General features: G+C 40.5%; 1 protein-coding gene, 1 long non-coding RNA gene and 2 pseudogenes across 3 annotated transcripts; 3 read left to right on the forward strand and 1 right to left on the reverse strand.

Annotated features, from left to right (window-relative positions):
- Window positions 1-109: 109 nt before the first annotated feature.
- Window positions 110-20,703, forward strand: LOC130514488 (interferon-induced very large GTPase 1-like; annotated as a pseudogene).
- Window positions 6,829-8,725, forward strand: LOC130514491 (interferon-induced very large GTPase 1-like; annotated as a pseudogene).
- On the reverse strand, window positions 10,048-13,338 carry LOC130514500 (galectin-1-like). Of its 2 annotated transcripts, none has more exons than XM_057014105.1 (5): window positions 12,081-13,338; window positions 10,935-11,003; window positions 10,694-10,773; window positions 10,446-10,617; window positions 10,048-10,286 (listed from the first exon to the last, which is right to left on the reverse strand). In XM_057014105.1, the coding sequence occupies exons 2-5, from the start codon at window positions 10,941-10,943 to the stop codon at window positions 10,167-10,169; spliced, it is 381 nt and encodes a 126-aa protein (XP_056870085.1). In that variant the 5' UTR covers window positions 10,944-11,003; window positions 12,081-13,338; the 3' UTR covers window positions 10,048-10,166. The 2 variants fall into 2 exon arrangements, with proteins under 2 accessions (XP_056870085.1, XP_056870086.1); XM_057014106.1 differs by having other exon boundaries at window positions 12,027-13,338.
- LOC130514503 (uncharacterized) lies at window positions 10,879-11,701 on the forward strand. The gene is made up of 2 exons (XR_008947009.1): window positions 10,879-11,564; window positions 11,640-11,701. It is a non-coding gene; the product is annotated as an uncharacterized LOC130514503 (long non-coding RNA).
- Window positions 20,704-21,143: the final 440 nt, after the last annotated feature.

Below are 21,143 nucleotides of genomic sequence, written 5' to 3' on the forward strand. Positions count from 1 at the left end.
ACTGTTACAAACCAAACGTGGTTCTTTCAAAAATAAAAACCTTCATGAGTTTGTCAATACTTGTAGTTTTCTTACAGAAAACTCCCGCTATTTTCAGGAAGTGACGTAGGAGAATATTAGGAACTGTCAATGGATAAAGAAAGTACATATAATTCCTACTAGAGCAGACATATCATAAATTACATTTTGCTTCGACCGATTCAGGGGTGTTAATCGCGGGCAAATAACCAATTTAAGGTAAACAGTTAATATTTTTGTATTAGTGCATGCTTGGAATTTGACTTCGCACTTGCTAGCAGCTAGTCAAACAGTTTATTCTATCGTTGATTGTAAAAGAAATATACATAAATGGTAATTATATTCTATAGTTATGTTTGTGACGGTGAGGCCATGCTAGTGCTAATAATCGGCGGAGTCCTGTATTTTTTTTTAATATGGATTATTTCTCCTTGTTGTTATCGAGTGATTAGAATTTCCCGAGTATTCAAAAGAAGTTTAAATAAAAGTGAAACCAACACACACAGCGCACCCACGAACATTGAGAAGACAGGAAGTGACGCAATACGTTACCCAACGGAAGCAGGCCCGACCCTGCTTAGCTTCCCACTAAAGTCACTAAAGTTGTACATATAAAATAATCACCATCTGAGTTTAATCGGTGCTGAAGGCACACGGTAGAGAAGGGGGGTACTGTCATTCAACAGACTAACTTCATGTTATCTTAAGTCTTTTTGGGTGGATGAAAAAGTGTTAAGGTTTCGGTTTTTACAGGACCCGAAAGCAGGCAAAACGCAGTGATAAAAAGTCCAAAAACTAGTCTTTATTTAACAAAATCAAACTGGCAATCCTCCTGGACCGCAGGGAAGCACTCGTCCAGTCTCCCGGGGCGCACAAAGAGCTCCAGAGCGGACCCAACACAGGAGTCAAGTCCTGCGCGTTCTCTAGTCCAGCAGGGCGGCGTGGAGACCTCAAACGAGCTGGGCTGGGGTGGGCTGGGGTGGGGGAAACACCAAAACTCTCCGACGGTAGGGCAGGCGCCCTCCCAGGCTTATCCGGGTGGGCGCAGTAGAAGTCTCGGAGGAGGCTGTTGTCCAGTATGAAACGGCGGGGGACCCACGATCGCGTACCCCTCCCAGTCGACCAGGAACTGGAACTCTCGTCCTCGGTGACGGACGTCCAGGATGCTCCGGACTGTGTCGGCAGGCCCCCCCCATCCCAACACGGGGGGGAGGGACCAGATCCGACTCAGCGACCGGCTTCACCTTGGAGACGTGGAAACTTTTATGTGACAACATGGGCTTTCTGCTTATCTGACTATCTTAACTAGGTTAACTAGTCTTGAATGATCCGAATTTGTTTGAAATCCTAAAGAGCAAGAATGGCATAAATTGGAAAAGATGAAAAGAGATTGATTGTAGAGATTTACTGTTTTCTATATAATATGTGTGGTCAAAGGCAGGTGAGGAAGATATAAAAAACATAGTTTATCAGCCTACATAAAAAAGACCTTGTGAAGCCTCCAAAACCCCTAATTTTACTTATTCTTGAGGAGAAATCCAATGCTGTTGAGTTCACCAAGGGGAAGTAAGAATAGAATTACTCTGAAAGACAGAGACCCATGATTCCTTTCAGCTTGAGTCCATGGGTGAGGTCTCTGGAATCAGGTCGGATGAAGTCTGCAAAAAGGGAAAAGCTTCTGCAAAGAAGGTGATGGATTTAATCAAGGAACATGATGTTTCTGAGATTAAAGACAAATTCCTTCTTTGTCGAGGTGATCTGTGGCAGACTGCAGAATTAGTGACAGTGACCCTGCAACAATAAAAAAAATTAACAGTTTTCATTTACAAAAGTAAAGCTAACAATATAATGAAGTTATTTTTTAATAAAATGTGTGTCCCAGAGGCAGAATTTGAATGTGCAAATAATGCCGTTACGTCCTGCTGATCAAATGCTGAATAATCTACTCTGTTCAGTTTATTTATTAGTCTGATGTGTTATTAACTTTGAAAAATAGTTCTTGAACTATCTCTCATGAGACTGAATTGACTGTCATGATCTGCCTATAAATGACATCCAGAAACCACAAGCCAACTGGGAAACGGTTGAACGAGCTTTACGTGGATCCACTTCCCATCTTTTTCGAACCTTTTATTGTGTATTTAGGCTCTCCCTCCCCAAATTCCAGTGTTTCCTCTCACCTGTTTTGAACCATTTCTCTCCACATTCTGGTCTTTACCAGAACGTTACAAGTCAATTTTGTTTAAAGGTTAACTTGTATTTTACAGGAGGTGACCCACTGGTGCTCCAGGACTTATGGGATTCTAAAATCAAGATGTCTTCAAGTGACGAAGGTAATTTTTGAAGTTTTAAAAACTATTGTACACCCCAGTTACATCAGTGTAGTAATGAAATAGTAAAAGTATTGAAGTCAATATATAAAATTGAGATTTATTAGGTTTATTTTATTTTTCTTCTGTATATTAAGATCAAAGTTCTCTGTGTATTTTGTTTCATTGGCAGCTGAACTCACACTTGTGTTAGTTGGTGACACCAATTCCATGAAGACAGGATCACAAAACATCTTATTTGACCATGACAAGCAAGCAAATGTGGAGCAGATTTCAGAGGGACTGTACGACTTATGTGGTCGTCACATCTCAGTCATTAATCTGCTCGGTCACCAAAACAGTGAAACGTGTCAGTTGAATAAAGGCGTTCATGCCTTTATTTTACTGGTGTCCAACAGTCATCATGAAAGCTCTTATAGAGCAGGACGTCAGTGGTTAGAGAAAGCTTTTGGAGAGGAATCGTTGCCATATTTGCTGACAGTTGTGACTCACGAGTCTGACGAACAATGTAAAAGTGCGTTGACAAACCTGAAAAGAGACGATAGTTTTAATGACAAAAGATACCACACATGCAAAAAAGGTATGACAGACCAAAGAGAAATGTTGGCACTGTTGGAAAAGGTAGACGTCATGGTCCAAGAAAATAATCCCAGCTGTTACACCCGACCCAAGTGTGAGGGAGCCCATGAAGAAGACAAGATCAAGTCCTCAGAGTTCCAGGGAAATCAACAAGGTAAGTTCGACAGAGAGAGAGAGAGATGAAATAAGTGTAAATTACTCAGTTACATTGAACAGCAAAAACAATCCCTCCAGCAATGTAATTAAAACTAATCTGAAAACAATCTCAAATTTCACTGCAACATTTTAAGAGAGGTGCCAGAAAATCCAACATTTTGGACAGCAACAATCAGGTTGGACTGTTAATATTGTGACACTTTCCCATTAAGGTAAATCAAACGTTCGTTGAGTCTTGAAAATAAGCTGTGGCTTGAATCTCCTGCAAAGGTCACTGTTACACATGTATTACATGGTAATAAAGTCAGTATCAACAAAGGTTCAGACTTCAGATGGTTCTGTTCTGACTTTGTAATAATATCACATTTTAATATGTTTCAGATTCTTTACATCCAACTATGGATGAAACCAGGAGAAAGGTAAAAAAAACCCTCTAAATTCAGACACAGGAACAGTTCATTCACATTCTGCAGTATTGTGCTACCTCGGGCTTCACAACATGCACAATTCTCTGCTTATTTGTAGCAGCTGCCCAAGTCGTCTGATGAGTCTACTATGAAGAGACGAGAAGCTGAATTCTCCAGTCTCCTGGGAAGACTTTGCCTTCAAGACAAGTACAGACAGAAGCTGACTCCTGCTGACTTCCTTAAAATACGTCCACCTCTGAAACAGGAGCCTGGCACATGTGAGAAGGATGTTGTTCTTATGTTTTCACAGAAGTTGATGTTGTTAGACTACACAGCCAGATATATTCCTATCACACAAGATGATCCAGATCCAGGACAGTCAGATCTTGTTCCACAGTCCAGCACTGTTGAGGCAGAAAAAGATGTTTTTGCTGCATTTCTTTATATGCCAGACAGTAGTGAATCAAAACAGCAAAGTGTGCATCCCATGGACATACAAATGGCACTTTTTCACTGCTCAGACAGCTTTTTAAAGCAGAATCTAATAACTAAATTATCCCAGTGTCAGTACGCCCTACCTTTGCTTGTTCCTGACCCAGTCACGATGGATATCCAATGTCCATTGTGGACTTTCAGACAAATAAAGAAAACATGGAAAACAACAGGAAACCAAGATAATTCAAACACTGTCACATTGAAGACTGTGCCAATCTGCAACGCCAAGACACCCATGGTGTCATTTTTCCGCCTGGGTTCACTGTCGCTCTCCAAGTCTCAGCTGATAAACAATTTGATCAGCAGCCGTCATAACACCTTCTACCACAGAGACTGCCAGGGAAGCACCAAAACTCGCCATTTGATGGAAGGAGTAGCAGAGATTGCCTGGTACTGCCCTGCTGGTAAATCCAACGATGCGTTCACTGACTGCACTGCTTTCTGTAACCTTCACGGTGATGCTCGGCTTCTGGAAAAGCAGCGCAGCATACTGAGTGAAAAATCCTCAGTCACTGTTGTTCTCATCTCTGCTCGGAGTGAAAGTGACAGAAACTTTATCGGAGACCTCATGAAGTCTACAAAGCCTCTAATTTTACTTATTGTTGAAGAGAAATCCAATACTGTTCAGTTCACCAAGGGGAAGTATAGAATTGGTCTGAAAGACAGAGGCCAGTCAAATGTTTCTGAAGAGTTGAAAAGAATCATTCAAAATATTCTAGCTGGACCCCATGATTCCTTTCAGCTTGAGTCCATGGCTACGGTCTCTGGAATCAGGCTGGATGAAGAAGACGAAGCCTGCCAAAAGGGAAAAGCTGCTGCAGAGAAGGTGATGGATTTAATCAAGGGACGTGATGTTTCTGCGATTAAAGAGAAATTCCTCACTTGTCAAGGTGAAATGTGGCAGAAGTGGTGTGACACAAACAAGAAACAGTATCGCCTCAAAGACCTAGCTGAGATGGATATAAAAGCCAAAAGCAGCAGAAACTGAAAGAAATTAGAAAAAAACAATGTAGGGATTTTTGTGGTGAACTTGTAAATGTATTTGTTGAAGGCATCTCATCTCTGACGCCCAGTGAGAAAGAGTATTTCCTGAAATGGACCCAGCTCTTAATAGACGACCTCACCACAGAGAATGTCTCTTCAATTCTCCAAAACTATGATGGCACATGGTCAGAGGTGTTGATGTTGAAAGAGAAAACTGAGCAGTCCGATCAGCTCAGAGCAAAGCAACAGGAGCTTGAACAAATATCAGAGAAACTACATAAAGCAACGTTCGGCTTGGAGCACATCTATAGAGAAATGGGTCAGATCTATGAAGCCCATGCATCTCTGCAGAAACAACCACTGACAGGACAAACAGACTGGTCCCAGTACCCTGAACTGGCTGCAGAGCTGATGATATCAGGGCACCCAATCGAGCTGATGGATGGTGATGCAGGTCATGTGCCTATAACATGGATCCCAAGACTTTTAGAAGAAGTCATCCAAAAACTGGGTGACAAGAGAGAGTTTTGTTTTGTCCGTTTTAGGCATCCAGAGCAGTGGAAAATCAACAATGCTGAATGCCATGTTTGGATTACAGTTTGCAGTGAGTGCTGGCAGATGCACAAAAGGTGCATTTATGCAGCTGCTCAAAGTGTCAGACGAGATGAGGGACCTCCTGAAGTTTGATTATGTTCTGGTGGTGGACACTGAAGGACTTCGTGCTCTTGAGCTAGCAGGTCATAGTACTCTTCATCGTGACAATGAACTGGCCACATTTGTCGTAGGTCTGGGAAACATGACACTGATCAACGTCTTTGGAGAGAACCCCTCTGAGATGCAAGATGTTTTGCAAATTGTCGTCCAGGCTTTCATGAGGATGAAGGTCGTTAAACTTTCTCCCAGCTGTGTGTTTGTTCACCAGAATGTTGCAGATGTAGCAGCTGCAGAAAAGAACATGGAGGGAAGGCGACGTCTGCAAGAAAAACTGGACAAGATGGTTCAACTAGCTGCAGAAGAGGAGGTTTATGATGCTCAAAGCTTCAGTAGAGTCATTTCATTTAATGTGCAGGAAGATGTCAAATACTTTGCCCAGTTGTGGGAGGGAAGCCCACCCATGGCTCCTCCCAATCCAGGTTACAGTGAAAGCATCAAAGATCTGAAGAACTTTATCATCTCTAGAGCTTCACAGTCCACTGGGATTACTTTATCACAGTTCAAAAGCAAAGTTCAGGACCTGTGGAATGCTCTGTTGAATGAAAACTTTGTTTTCAGCTTCAAGAACACTTATGAAATATCAGTGTACAGAAGAACTTGAGGTAGCGTATGGGAACTGGACCTGGACCCTGAGAAACAAGATGTTGGCTGTTGAAAACCAGCTTTACGTCAAAATTGAAAATGGAACAGTTGACAAAATCAGTCACCCTGATCTTCATAACCAACTCAACGAAGCATGTGAAAAAATAACAAAAAGTCTGACAGATTATTTTGACAAGGATGGAGACAGTGAAGTACTGGCTCAGTGGCGAAGCCGGTTTGAGACCAAAATCAAAGAGTTTCTTGATGGAATGGTGGAGCAAGTTGCAAAAAAATTAAATGCTGTTATCCAACAGAAAGAAGCTTGTAAAAAACTGGATGAAAGGAAGACAGAGCTTGAGAAAAACCTGCTACAGAAGAGCAAAGAGCTCGCTCTGACGTTAAAGGACAAAGATAAAAAGGAACTTCAGAAACACTTTAACTCTCTTTGGGCTGAATGGTTTTCAGAACTAACAGCACACACAAAACCGATTGCCAATATCAACATAGCAGAAGATGTAACAGTCGTTCTGACGGAGCTCGGTTTTGAATGGAAAATGATTAATCAAACAAAGACCAGCGGCAGTTACAAAAAAATCCCAGAGGCTGGAAATTACAGCTGTTATGTGACTAGAAAGCACAATAATCAAAACGAAGGCCAATTAAATGAATTGTACAGAAAGGTTATAAACGGGCTAAACAATTTTTCATGAGAGGAGGTCTTTCTAATGAGGAACAGAAACTGATCAGAGACTTGATCAGTGCCGTTGAAGAAGAGGCTCTCACAACAATAAAAGCCAAACCAGTGGCAATAACAGGCTATAATATTACATACTTGCATGAAGTAGGCAAAAATGTAATAAAAGCAGTGGAAGCCTTTGACTCTGGGAAGAAATTCACTCTGAACAAAGAGTTTAGTATTAAGCTGGTTTTGTATGTATGTGACAGATTAAAGAGCTGGCTCGAAGACTCCCACACAAAATTCAAACACAACAACGATGTATACATTTATGCTAAAAGCAAGAAACCACAATTCTCTAAAGCTTTCAAAGCCTTCTGCAAAGACAGCTCATCATCTGTGGTCTTTGGAGGATTGATCTGTGACCAACTGAAGGATTCCACCATCGAGGCCTCCTGTATCGACTCAGCCACAAATCTAGCTGATGAGATGAGATGTAACCATCCAGTGTTCAATGGGAACAGGACGAACCTGGAGAAGCACATGATGAAAATGTTGGCTGAGAATGAAGACTTTGATGGTTTCATGACCTACATCCGTACACCGAAGAAATATATGGAGACATTCATTGGAAAAGAAGTAAGAAATACATCAAAGACAATAGAGATAAGGTACAAAATATTCTCAAGAGGAATGTTGAAAACATCACAGAGCTTCTGATAAAAGCTTTGCACGATGCAACAAAAGCAGTAAAAACACAGAGAGGAAACATTGAGATGTGGGTGAAAGAATTTTCCAGGCTGACTCAGCATAAGGTTAAATTGAGAATTAGTTGTGAAGGTTTCAGTGACATAGACAATTTTGACTTTCTTGAAGAGCAGATAGAAACAGGTCTCACATCCAACAAGGAGATGATGGGAGATCTCTCACCTGATGAGATCAAGAAATACAGGCTGCAGCCTGATCAGATCCTGATTGACCAGCTGTGTAACTGCTGCTGGGTCACTTGTCCATTCTGTTCAGCTGTTTGCACCAACACGGTAAAGGACCACAGTCCTGACAAACACAGCGCCCCTTTTCACAGACCCATTGGGGTCAACGGTTCCGTTTTATGGCACAAAAATGTTTGTCGTTGAGTCCTGCACAACTTTGGTTGTGAGTGACGATGCCTTCTACCCTCATCGTGATTCAGATGTGACCATACCTTACAAACAATATAAAAAAGCTGGAGAGAGATATGCCTCATGGGAGATTACTTCTGATGGATCATTGCTGCCTTTTTGGAAATGGTTCACCTATCGATTTCAAAAGGAGCTTGAGCAGCACTACGACTTACGTTTACTGGGAAAGAAGAAATCCCCAATAACTGGGGAGAAATTAAGAAAGAAGATGCCATCAAAAGTCTGGATGAACTGTAGCCTCAAACACAAGCCTATGGTGGAGAACTGGAGGGTTGGTTGAAATCTTGGAGCAACAGCAACACTGAGCATGAAGCTATTCTCCAGTCTTTTGATGCAGAGTGGAAGGGAAGAGAAAACTGCTGACAAAATACTTTTGTTTCCCTTTACAGCAGTATACATTCTTCATATAAAGCCTGCTTTAGAAGTGTTGCTATGACAATGTCTTGAAAAAATTCTATGTAAATTCTATAAAAATTGGATGTAAATTTAGTGACAGGATGTGACAAAATGATTTGAAAATGTTGAGTTTCAAAATTCATGTATGATGTTTTGCTTTGAATGAAAAGGCAAAATGTTTTGGCTTCATTAAAGAAAGATAAGAGATTCCTCTCTTTTGATTTGCTGGATTTTAAATCTAGTTTGCAATTGCGCTTAAATTAAATCATCACCTTTGTGTTAGTTTATGTTCTCATCTTTCATCAAATTGGGAAGGATCTTAGAAATCTGTTTTTTCTAGTTTTACACTTGTTTTTGTGTTCAGTTGTATTCAGAACTATAAAGTCACTTGCTGTCATCAGTAAATGTTAATCATCATGTTAATAATTCCAACATGTTGGCTTCACCTGCAGGTGAGGATCAAAGTGGGCAGGATCAATCAATCAATCAATCTTTATTTATAAGCGTCTTATACAATCAAAATTGTTCAAGGCGCTTTCCAGAACCCAGGGCCTGACCCCAGACAAGCAACAGTGGCAAGGAAAAACTCCCCTTTAACAGGAAGAAACCTTGAGCAGGACCAGGCTCATGTAGGGGGATCCTCCTTCTGATGGCCGGCTGGGTAAAGAGAGAGAGAACAGAGGGAGGACAGTTAGAGGATAGGATAGGTAGGGAGGTGAGGGGTAGAGGAGAGGAGAAGTAGAGTGAAGGGAGGTAGAGGAGGGAGAGGAGGAGGAGGGAGGGGAAGAGGAGAGGAAAGAAGGGAGAGGGAGGGAGAGGAGAGGAGAGGAGAGGAGAGGAGAGGAGAGGAGAGGAGAGGCACAGAGCACAGAACACACACACAAAAGGATGAAATATTATCCTCATTATTATCATCAACAGTTTAAAGGCTGTAAAATTAGGAACATTTCAATAATAAATATATTACAGAATAATTAAAGTGTTGATTGATTTCTTTTTACACACATTTTCTGTTGATATAAGAGCTGTCAGATTAATCAGGAATTGCCCTTTTTTTTACATTTCTTCCCTATTTTATTGGATTGGGGATGGATGGAAATGAAAGTGAACAGTTCAGCACTGATGTCCTTCAGCAAGGCCTCTACACCACCAGCCTCCTGCAAACATCAAGCATCGAGCATGGCTGGACACAGATTTGAACGGACCCACAAGATGCTACCAACGTCCTTTTTGACTCTTAGTTCTGATTGAAGGGGTTTAGCTAAGGTCTCAGCTTTTGATAAACTGATGAGTTAAATGTATTTTTAGTCAGCTCAAATTTCAACCTGCTCGGGATCCACTGGTAAAAAATACACATACACATTTGTGTATGAGCAAATATTCAGTGATCAAAAGCAGAACACAACTCGGTTCAAATTTGACAGACCCTGTAAAATCGAACCTACAATGTCATCAAAACATTTTTTCTTGTCATATTTAGCTCCTTTTTGATCAACTACTTGTTTTAAAAAAGGAAACACACAACGATCTGAAATTTAAATGGTTTATGTTTCTCTGTCCTTGTGAATATTTTATGGAACTGTAACCATCTAAATCCTGTTAGTGATTATTGCCCTCCAGTGGAAGAGTCTGACCATGTAAGTATCTCTTAGCAGATCTTAAAAGATGTGAGTTTGATGACATCAACACTCTCCTGGTTTGGAAACTTGAATTCATGGTCATCGGGAATTTCCACTTCAAACACATCTCCAGCCAGCTTCAACACAATCTGAAGAAGAAGAAAACAGAATAAATTAGAATGAAATGAGGTTCTGCTCCAGGCTGGTTATCACTATGTGATTGAGGGAATAGGTCTGCATTTCTTTCTATAAACTGTGGCAGCTTTTAGGACAAAACATGACAACAATTCTCAACAAATCTCTCTTACCTTGACTTCCTTGCCTCTGTGTAAGGGGTTGGGTATTTCCCTTCTCTCTTCACCCCAACACCCAGCTGTCTTTGAGTTAAAAACCAGAACAGATCCATCAGCGTTGTCATGGAAACGAGGGTTAAAATGGAGTGCCAGGTCATTTGCATCATTGCCAAGGTCAATATGGAACCTGGTTTGATCCCAAATTAGATCATTAAAGTGTTGGAAATATATCTATGAAAGTATACTAGGTTTGTTTGTTTTACCTGTCTGCATCATGCAAAACAAACCCCCTAATCTTCAGCTGATCTCCAGTTCTCAGAATCACATCCTTTAATTCAAGTTGCTGTAGACATAGATATTAACGTTTGTTTTACCAACATTGTTTTATAAGCTCAAACGAAGTCATAAAAAGTCAAGCATCAAACAGACGTGAGAAAAATACATCTATAAGCAATTTTAAAAAAAACTGTATAATTATTATATATTTTTAAAAAAATACTGTACCATGCTCATTTTGGGTGTGGTTCAGACCTCTGGAGATATGGAAGCAGTTGATGGCAGCAGCAATACATCCTAGAAAGCAATATTGTACTTTTGAGACTGATGTTTTTCTCACTATATAGGGGGAGAAACAACAGCTCCTCTGAAGAGATTCTATGCATCTTTCTTTCCTTATGACAGTTAATTGGATCATTTATTTCAGAACAACATAATCTATATAATCATTGTTATTTTCCTGCCAATCAGTTGATCTGATAATGATTAACACATAAAACGCTGTAAAAAAAAGTCGCCTGTTTACCCGTGGATGCTATTTTATTGCAAAAACTTTATTACATTTGCATTGAGTTGTTTTAACTGCCATAAATATCATTTATGTTGTCATTTTTGTCTGTAGAATATTTATTTACATTGTTTATTTTTATGAATATTTAATTCCTTTATTTAACACATCATACAGGCGGAAGTGGTTTCTGTTCTTTGTTTAGTGACGGACCTTTAATGTGGTACTCCACTCCACGAACTTTTATTTGAGGTAATACTGCAAGAAGAGGAAGTTGCAGAAGACATTCTTTTTAAGACGTTTTTCTTTGCTCATGGTAAACTCATTCCCTCAGGGGTGCAGCCAGCGAGGTAATCTGTTTTTCTTATGTTGCGTTTGTACGTGTTGTATATGTGAAACCTGTTTAATTGTGTGTTGTGAAACAGTTCGACGGTGGTGATGGCGTTTACGGCGATGTCGTGCCAATAAATCATCTGTGTCAAAAGAACTGTGGTCCGTGCTTCTCTGACGGGAGTGATAGTTGTTCTTTATCTTTGATTAATGTCCAATGTCTCCCCTCTCGTGGTCAATACGGTAAACTGTTCCTCAACTCCAAGGCCACGCCCTTTACTTCTGGTATTAAAACGTAACAAAACAGTCGAATCGGTTGAAGAGGACACAATTTTTGAACATTCATTATAAACATTATTTCGTAACATTAACGTTTTTCCTGCTTGTAACCACCTAGAGGAAATATATATGTATATGGAACTACATCAAAATTTGACAAAATAATGAAAGAAAATATTTTTTAAGTCTGCTAGAATACTTACAAATTTATTACTGAACTGTTACAAACCAAACGTGGTTCTTTCAAAAATAAAAACCTTCATGAGTTTGTCAATACTTGCTGTAGTTTCTTACAGAAAACTCGGCTGTGTTTCAGGAAGTGACGTAGGAGAATATTAGGAACTGTCAGTGGATAAAGAAAGTAAATATAATTCCTACTAGAGCAGACATATCATAAATTACATTTTGCTTCGACCGATTCAGGGGTGTTAATCGCGGGCAAATAACCAATTTAAGGTAAACAGTTAATATTTTTGTATTAGTGCATGCTTGGAATTTGACTTCGCACTTGCTAGCAGCTAGTCAAACAGTTTATTCTATCGTTGATTGTAAAAGAAATATACATAAATAGTAATTATATTCTACAGTTGTGTTTGTGACGGTGAGGCCATGTTAGTGCTAATAATCGGCGGAGTCCTGTATTTTTTTTTAATATGGATTATTTCTCCTTGTTGTTATCGAGTGATTAGAATTTCCCGAGTATTCAATTTTAAAGAAGTTTAAATAAAAGTGAAACCAACACACACGGCGCACCCACGAACGTTGAAAAAACAGGAAGTGACGCAAGACGTTACCCAACGGAAGCAGGCCCGACCCTGCTTAGCTTCCCACTAAAGTTGTACATATAAAATAATCACCATCTGAGTTTGAACGGTGCTGAAGGCACACGATAGAGAAGGGGGGTACTGTCATTCAACAGACTAACTTCATGTTATCTTAAAGTCTTTTTGGGTGGATGAAAAAGTGTTAAGGTTTCGGTTTTTACAGAACCGAAAGCAGGCAAAACGCAGTGATAAAAAGTCCAAAAACTAGTCTTTATTTAACAAAATCAAACTGGCAATCCTCCTGGACCGCAGGGAAGCACTCGTCCAGTCTCCCGGGGCGCACAAAGAGCTCCAGAGCGGACCCAACACAGGAGTCAAGTCCTGCGCGTTCTCTAGTCCAGCAGGGCGGCGTGGAGACCTCAAACGAGCTGGGGTGGGGGGGCTGGGGTGGGGGAAACACCAAAACTCTCCGACGGTAGGGCAGGCGCCCTCCCAGGCTTATCCGGGTGGGCGCAGTAGAAGTCTCGGAGGAGGCTGTTGTCCAGTATGAAACGGCGGGGGACCCACGATCGCGTACCCCTCCCAGTCGACCAGGAACTGGAACTCTCGTCCTCGGTGACGGACATCCAGGATGCTCCGGACTGTGTCGGCAGGCCCCCCATCCACAACAGGGGGGGGAGGGACCAGATCCGACTCAGCGACCGGCTTCACCTTGGAGACGTGGAAACTTTTATGTGACAACATGGGCTTTCTGCTTATCTGACTATCTTAACTAGGTTAACTAGTCTTGAATGATCAGAATTGTCATGTGACAGTGACCCTGCAACAATAAAAAAAAAAATTAAGTTTTCATTTACAAAAGTAAAGCTAACAATATAATAAAGTTATTTTTTAATAAAATGTGTGTCCCAGAGGCAGAATTTGAATGTGCAAATAATGCCGTTAAGTGCTGCTGATCAAATGCTGAATAATCTACTCTGTTCAGTTTATTTATTTATTAGTCTGACGTGTTATTAACTTTGAAAAATAGTTCTTGAACTATCTCTCATGAGACTGAATTGACTGTCATGATCTGCCTATAAATGACATCCAGAACCACAGCCAACTGGGAAACGGTTGAACTGAGCTTTACGTGGATCCACTTCCCATCTTTTTCTGAACCTTTTATTGTGTATTTAGGCTCTCCCTCCCCAAAATCCAGTGTTTCCTCTCACCTGTTTTGAACCATTTCTCTCCACATTCTGGTCTTTACCAGAACGTTACAAGTCAATTTTGTTTAAAGGTTAACTTGTATTTTACAGGAGGTGACCCACTGGTGCTCCAGGACTTATGGGATTCTAAAATCAAGATGTCTTCAAGTGACGAAGGTAATTTTTGAAGTTTTAAAAACTATTGTACACCTCAGTTACATCAGTGTAGTGATGAAATAGTAAAAGTATTGAAGTCAATATATAAAGTTGAGATTTATTAGGTTTATTTTATTTTTCTCTGTATATTAAGATCAATGTTCTCTGTGTGTTTTTGTTTCAGTGGCAGCTGAACTCACACTTGTGTTAGTTGGTGACACCAATTCCATGAAGACAGGATCACAAAACATCTTATTTGACCATGACAAGCAAGCAAATGTGGAGCAGATTTCAAAGGGACTGTACGACTTATGTGGTCGTCACATCTCAGTCATTAATCTGCTCGGTCACCAAAACAGTGAAACGTGTCAGTTGAATAAAGGCGTTCATGCCTTTATTTTACTGGTGTCCAACAGTCATCATGAAAGCTCTTATAGAGCAGGACGTCAGTGGTTAGAGAAAGCTTTTGGAGAGGAATCGTTGCCATATTTGCTGACAGTTGTGACTCACGAGTCTGATGAACAATGTAAAAGTGCGTTGACAAACCTGAAAAGAGACGATAGTTTTAATGACAAAAGATACCACACATGCAAAAAAGGTATGACAGACCAAAGAGAAATGTTGGCACTGTTGGAAAAGGTAGACGTCATGGTCCAAGAAAATAATCCCAGCTGTTACACCCGACCCAAGTGTGAGGGAGCCCATGAAGAAGACAAGATCAAGTCCTCAGAGTTCCAGGGAAATCAACAAGGTAAGTTCAACAGAGAGAGTGAGAGATATGAAATAAGTGTAAATTACTCAGTTACATTGAGCAGCAAAAACAATCCCTCCAGCAATGTAATTAAAACTAATCTGAAAACAATCTCAAATTTCACTGCAACATTTTAAGAGAGGTGCCAGAAAATCCAACATTTTGGACAGCAACAATCAGGTTGGACTGTTAATATTGTGACATTTCCCATTAAGGTAAATCAAACGTTCGTTGAGTTTTGAAAATAAGCTGTGGCTTGAATCTCCTGCAAAGGTCACTGTTACACATGTATTACATGGTAATAAAGTCAGTATCAACAAAGGTTCAGACATCAGATGGTTCATCACATTAAACTGTTCCTGTCTCATCTTGTTCTGACTTTGTAATAATCACATTTTAATATGTTTCAGATTCTTTACATCCAGCTATGGATGAAACCAGGAGAAAGGTAAAAAAAAAAAACCTCTAAATTCAGACACAGGAACAGTTCATTCACATTCTGCAGTATTGTGCTACCTCGGGCTTCACAACATGCACAATTCTCTGCTTATTTGTAGCAGCTGCCCAAGTCGTCTGATGATTCTACTATGAAGAGACGAGAAGCTGAATTCTCCAGTCTCCTGGGAAGACTTTGCCTTCAAGACAAGTACAGACAGAAGCTGACTCCTGCTGACTTCCTTAAAATACGTCCACCTCTGAAACAGGAGCCTGGCACATGTGAGAAGGATGTTGTTCTTATGTTTTCACAGAAGTTGATGTTGTTAGACTACACAGCCAGATATATTCCTATCACACAAGATGATCCAGATCCAGGACAGTCAGATCTTGTTCCACAGTCCAGCACTGTTGAGGCAGAAAAAGATGTTTTTGCTGCATTTCTTATATGCCAGACAGTAGTGAATCAAAACAGCAAAGTGTGCATCCCATGGACATACAAATGGCACTTTTTCACTGCTCAGACAGCTTTTTAAAGCAGAATCTAATAACTAAATTATCCCAGTGTCAGTACGCCCTACCTTTGCTTGTTCCTGACCCAGTCACGATGGATATCCAATGTCCATTGTGGACTTTCAGACAAATAAAGAAAACATGGAAAGCAACAGGAAACCAAGATAATTCAAACACTGTCACATTGAAGACTGTGCCAATCTGCAAAGCCAAGACACCCATGGTGTCATTTTTCCGCCTGGGTTCACTGTCGCTCTCCAAGTCGCAGCTGATAAACAATTTGATCAGCAGCCGTCATAACACCTTCTACCACAGAGACTGCCAGGGAAGCACCAAAACTCGCCATTTGATGGAAGGAGTAGCAGAGATTGCCTGGTACTGCCCTGCTGGTAAATCCAACGATGCGTTCACTGACTGCACTGCTTTCTGTAACCTTCACGGTGATGCTCGGCTTCTGGAAAAGCAGCGCAGCATACTGAGTGAAAAATCCTCAGTCACTGTTGTTCTCATCTCTGCTCGGAGTGAAAGTGACAGAAACTTTATTGAACACCTCATGAAGTCTACAAAGCCTCTAATTTTACTTATTGTTGAAGAGAAATCCAATACTGTTCAGTTCACCAAGGGGAAGTATAGAATTGGTCTGAAAGACAGAGGCCAGTCAAATGTTTCTGAAGAGTTGAAAAGAATCATTCAAAATATTCTAGCTGGACCCCATGATTCCTTTCAGCTTGAGTCCATGGCTACGGTCTCTGGAATCAGGCTGGATGAAGAAGACGAAGCCTGCCAAAAGGGAAAAGCTGCTGCAAAGAAGGTGATGGATTTAATCAAGGGACATGATGTTTCTGCGATTAAAGAGAAATTCCTCACTTGTCAAGGTGAAATGTGGCAGAAGTGGTGTGACACAAACAAGAAACAGTATCGCCTCAAAGACCAAGCTGAGATGGATAAAAGCCAAAAGCAGCAGAAACTGAAAGAAATGAGAGAAATTCAATGTAGGAATTTTTGTGGTGAACTTGTAAATGTATTGTTGAAGGCATCTCATCTCTGACGCCCAGTGAGAAAGAGTATTTCCTGAAATGGACCCAGCTCTTAATAGACGACCTCACCACAGAGAATGTCTCTTCAATTCTCCAAAACTATGATGGCACATGGTCAGAGGTGTTGATGTTGAAAGAGAAAACGGAGCAGTCCGATCAGTTCAGAGCAAAGCAACAGGAGCTTGAACAAATATCAGAGAAACTACATAAAGCAACGTTCGGCTTGGAGCACATCTATAGAGAAATGGGTCAGATCTATGAAGCCCATGCATCTCTGCAGAAACAACCACTGACAGGACAAACAGACTGGTCCCAGTACCCTGAACTGGCTGCAGAGCTGATGATATCAGGGCACCCAATCGAGCTGATGGATGGTGATGCAGGTCATGTGCCTATAACATGGATCCCAAGACTTTTAGAAGAAGTCATCCAAAAACTGGGTGACAAGAGAGTTTTTGTTTGTCCGTTTTAGGCATCCAGAGCAGTGGAAAATCAACAATGCTGAATGCCATGTTTGGATTACAGTTTGCAGTGAGTGCTGGCAGATGCACAAAAGGTGCATTTATGCAGCTGCTCAAAGTGTCAGACGAGATGAGGGACCTCCTGAAGTTTGATTATGTTCTGGTGGTGGACACTGAAGGACTTCGTGCTCTTGAGCTAGCAGGTGATAGTACTCTTCATCGTGACAATGAACTGGCCACATTTGTCGTAGGTCTGGGAAACATGACACTGATCAACGTCTTTGGAGAGAACCCATCTGAGATGCAAGATGTTTTGGAAATTGTCGTCCAGGCTTTCATGAGGATGAAGGTCGTTAAACTTTCTCCCAGCTGTGTGTTTGTTCACCAGAATGTTGCAGATGTAGCAGCTGCAGAAAAGAACATGGAGGGAAGGCGACGTCTGCAAGAAAAACTGGACAAGATGGTTCAACTAGCTGCAGAAGAGGAGGTTTATGACGCTCAAAGCTTCAGTAGAGTCATTTCATTTAATGTGCAGGAAGATGTCAAATACTTTGCCCAGTTGTGGGAGGGAAGCCCACCCATGGCTCCTCCCAATCCAGGTTACAGTGAAAGCATCAAAGATCTGAAGAACTTTATCATCTCTAGAGCTTCACAGTCCACTGGGATTACTTTATCACAGTTCAAAAGCAAAGTTCAGGACCTGTGGAATGCTCTGTTGAATGAAAACTTTGTTTTCAGCTTCAAGAACACTTATGAAATATCAGTGTACAGAAAACTTGAGGTAGCGTATGGGAACTGGACCTGGACCCTGAGAAACAAGATGTTGGCTGTTGAAAACCAGCTTTACGTCAAAATTGAAAATGGAACAGTTGACAAAATCAGTCACCCTGATCTTCATAACCAACTCAACGAAGCATGGGAAAAAATAACAAAAAGTCTGACAGATTATTTTGACAAGGATGGAGACAGTGAAGTACTGGCTCAGTGGCGAAGCCGGTTTGAGACCAAAATCAAAGAGTTTCTTGATGGAATGGTGGAGCAAATTGCAAAAAAATTAAATGCTGTTATCCAACAGAAACAAGCTTGTAAAAAACTGGATGAAAGGAAGACAGAGCTTGAGAAAAACCTGCTACAGAAGAGCAAAGAGCTCGCTGTGAAGTTAAAGGACAAAGATAAAAAGGAACTTCAGAAACACTTTAACTCTCTTTGGGCTGAATGGTTTTCAGAACTAACAGCACACACAAAACCGATTGCCAATATCAACATAGCAGACGATGTAACAGTCGTTCTGACGGAGCTCGGTTTTGAATGGAAAATGATTCATCAAACAAAGACCAGCGGCAGTTACAAAAAAATCCCAGAGGCTGGAAATTACAGCTGTTATGTGACTAGAAAGCACAATAATCAAGACGAAGGCCAATTAAATTATGTACAGCAAGGTTATAAACGGGCTAAACAACTTTTCATGGGAGGACGTCTTTCTAATGAGGAACAGAAACTGATCAGAGACTTGATCAGTGCCGTTGAAGAAGAGGCTCTCACAACAATAAAAGCCAAACCAGTGGCAATAACAGGCTATAATATTACATACTTGCAAGAAGTAGGCAAAAATGTAATAAAAGCAGTGGAAGCCTTTGACTCTGGGAAGAAATTCACTCTGAACAAAGAGTTTAGTATTAAGCTGGTTTTGTATGTATGTGACAGATTAAAGAGCTGGCTCGAAGACTCCCACACAAAATTCAAACACAACAACGATGTATACATTTATGCTAAAAGCAAGAAACCACAATTCTCTAAAGCTTTCAAAGCCTTCTGCAAAGACAGCTCATCATCTGTGGTCTTTGGAGGATTGATCTGTGACCAACTGAAGGGTTCCACCATTGAGGCCTCCTGTATCGACTCAGCCACAAATCTAGCTGATGAGATGAGATGTAACCATCCAGTGTTCAATGGGAACAGGACGAACCTGGAGAAGCACATGCTGAAAATGTTGGCTGAGAATGAAGACTTTGATGGTTTCATGACCTACATCCATAAACCGAAGAAATATATGCAGACATTCATTAGAAGAAGTAAAGAAATACATCAAAGACAATAGAGATAAGGTACAAAATATTCTCAAGAGGAATGTTGAAAACATCACAGAGCTTCTGATAAAAGCTTTGCACGATGCAACAAAAGCAGTAAAAACACAGAGAGGAAACATTGAGATGTGGGTGAAAGAATTTTCCAGGCTGACTGAGCATAAGGTTAAATTGAGAATTAGTTGTGAAGGTTTCAGTGACATAGACAATTTTGACTTTCTTGAAGAGCAGATAGAAACAGGTCTCACATCCAACAAGGAGATGATGGGAGATCTCTCACCTGATGAGATCAAGAAATACAGGCTGCAGCCTGATCAGATCCTGATTGACCAGCTGTGTAACTGCTGCTGGGTCACTTGTCCATTCTGTTCAGCTGTTTGCACCAACACGGTAAAGGACCACAGTCCTGACAAACACAGCGCCCCTTTTCACAGACCCAATGGGGTCAACAGTTTCCATTATCGTGGCACCAATATTTTTGTCGTTGAATCCTGCACAACTTTGGTTGCGAGTGACCGGGTCTTCCGCCCTGATCATGATCCAGATGTGTCCATACCTTACAAGCAATATCAAACAGCTGGAGAGAGATATGCCTCATGGGAGATTACTTCTGATGGATCATTGCTGCCTTTTTGGAAATGGTTCACCTATCGATTTCAAAAGGAGCTTGAGAATCACTACGACTTACGTTTCACTGGGAAAGGAGAAATCCCCAATTACTGGGGAAAAATTAAGAAAGAAGATGCCATCAAAAGTCTGGATGGACCGTAGCCTCAAACACAAGCCTATGGTGGAGAACTGGAGGGTTGGTTGAAATCTTGGAGCAACAGCAACACTGAGCATGAAGCTATTCTCCAGTCTTTTGATGCAGAGTGGAAGGGAAGAGAAAACTGCTGACAAAATACTTGTGTTTCCCTTTACAGCAGTATACATTCTTCATATAGAGCCTGCTTTAGAAGTGTTGCTATGACAATATTTTGAAAAAATTCTATGTAAATTCTATAAAAATTAGATGTAAATTGAATGACAGGATGTGACAAAATGAAAATGTTGAGTTTCAAAATTCATGTATGATATTTTGCTTTGAATGAAAAGGCAAAATGTTTTGGCTTCATTAAAGAAAGATAAGAGATTCCTCTCTTTTGATTTGCTGGACTTTAAATCTAGTTTGCAATTGTGCTTAAATGAAATAATCACCTTTGTGTTAGTTTTTGTTCTCATCTTTCATCAAATTGGGAAGGATCTTAGAAATCTGTTTTTTCTAGTTTTACACTTGTTTTGTGTTCAGTTGTATTCAGAACTATAAAGTCACTTGCTGTCATCAGTAAATGTTAATCATCATGTTAATAATTCCAACATGTTGGCTTCACCTGCAGGTGAGGATCAAAGTGGGCAGGATGAAATATTATCCTCATTATTATCATCAACAGTTTAAAGGCTGTAAAATTAGGAACATTTTCAATAATAAATATATTACAGAATAATTAAAGTGTCGATTGATTTCTTTTTTACACACATTTTCTGTTGATATAAGAGCTGTCAGATTAATCAGGGATTGTCCTTTTTTTACATTTCTTCCCTATTTTATTGGATTGGGGATGGATGGAAATGAAAGTGAACAGTTCAGCACTGATGTCCTTCAGCAAGGCCTCTACACCACCAGCCTCCTGCAAACATCAAGCATCGAGCATGGCTGGACACAGATTTGAACGGACCCACAAGATGCTACCAACGTCCTTTTTGACTCTTAGTTCTGATTGAAGGGGTTTAGCTAAGGTCTCAGCTTTTGATAAACTGATGAGTTAAATGTATTTTTTAGTCAGCTCAAATTTCAACCTGCTCGGGATCCACTGGTAAAAAATACACATACACATTTGTGTATGAGCAAATATTCAGTGATCAAAATCAGAACTCAACTTGGTTCAAATT

Source organism: Takifugu flavidus, chromosome 18 (assembly GCF_003711565.1).
Source record: "Takifugu flavidus isolate HTHZ2018 chromosome 18, ASM371156v2, whole genome shotgun sequence".
Lineage (NCBI taxonomy): Eukaryota > Metazoa > Chordata > Actinopteri > Tetraodontiformes > Tetraodontidae > Takifugu > Takifugu flavidus.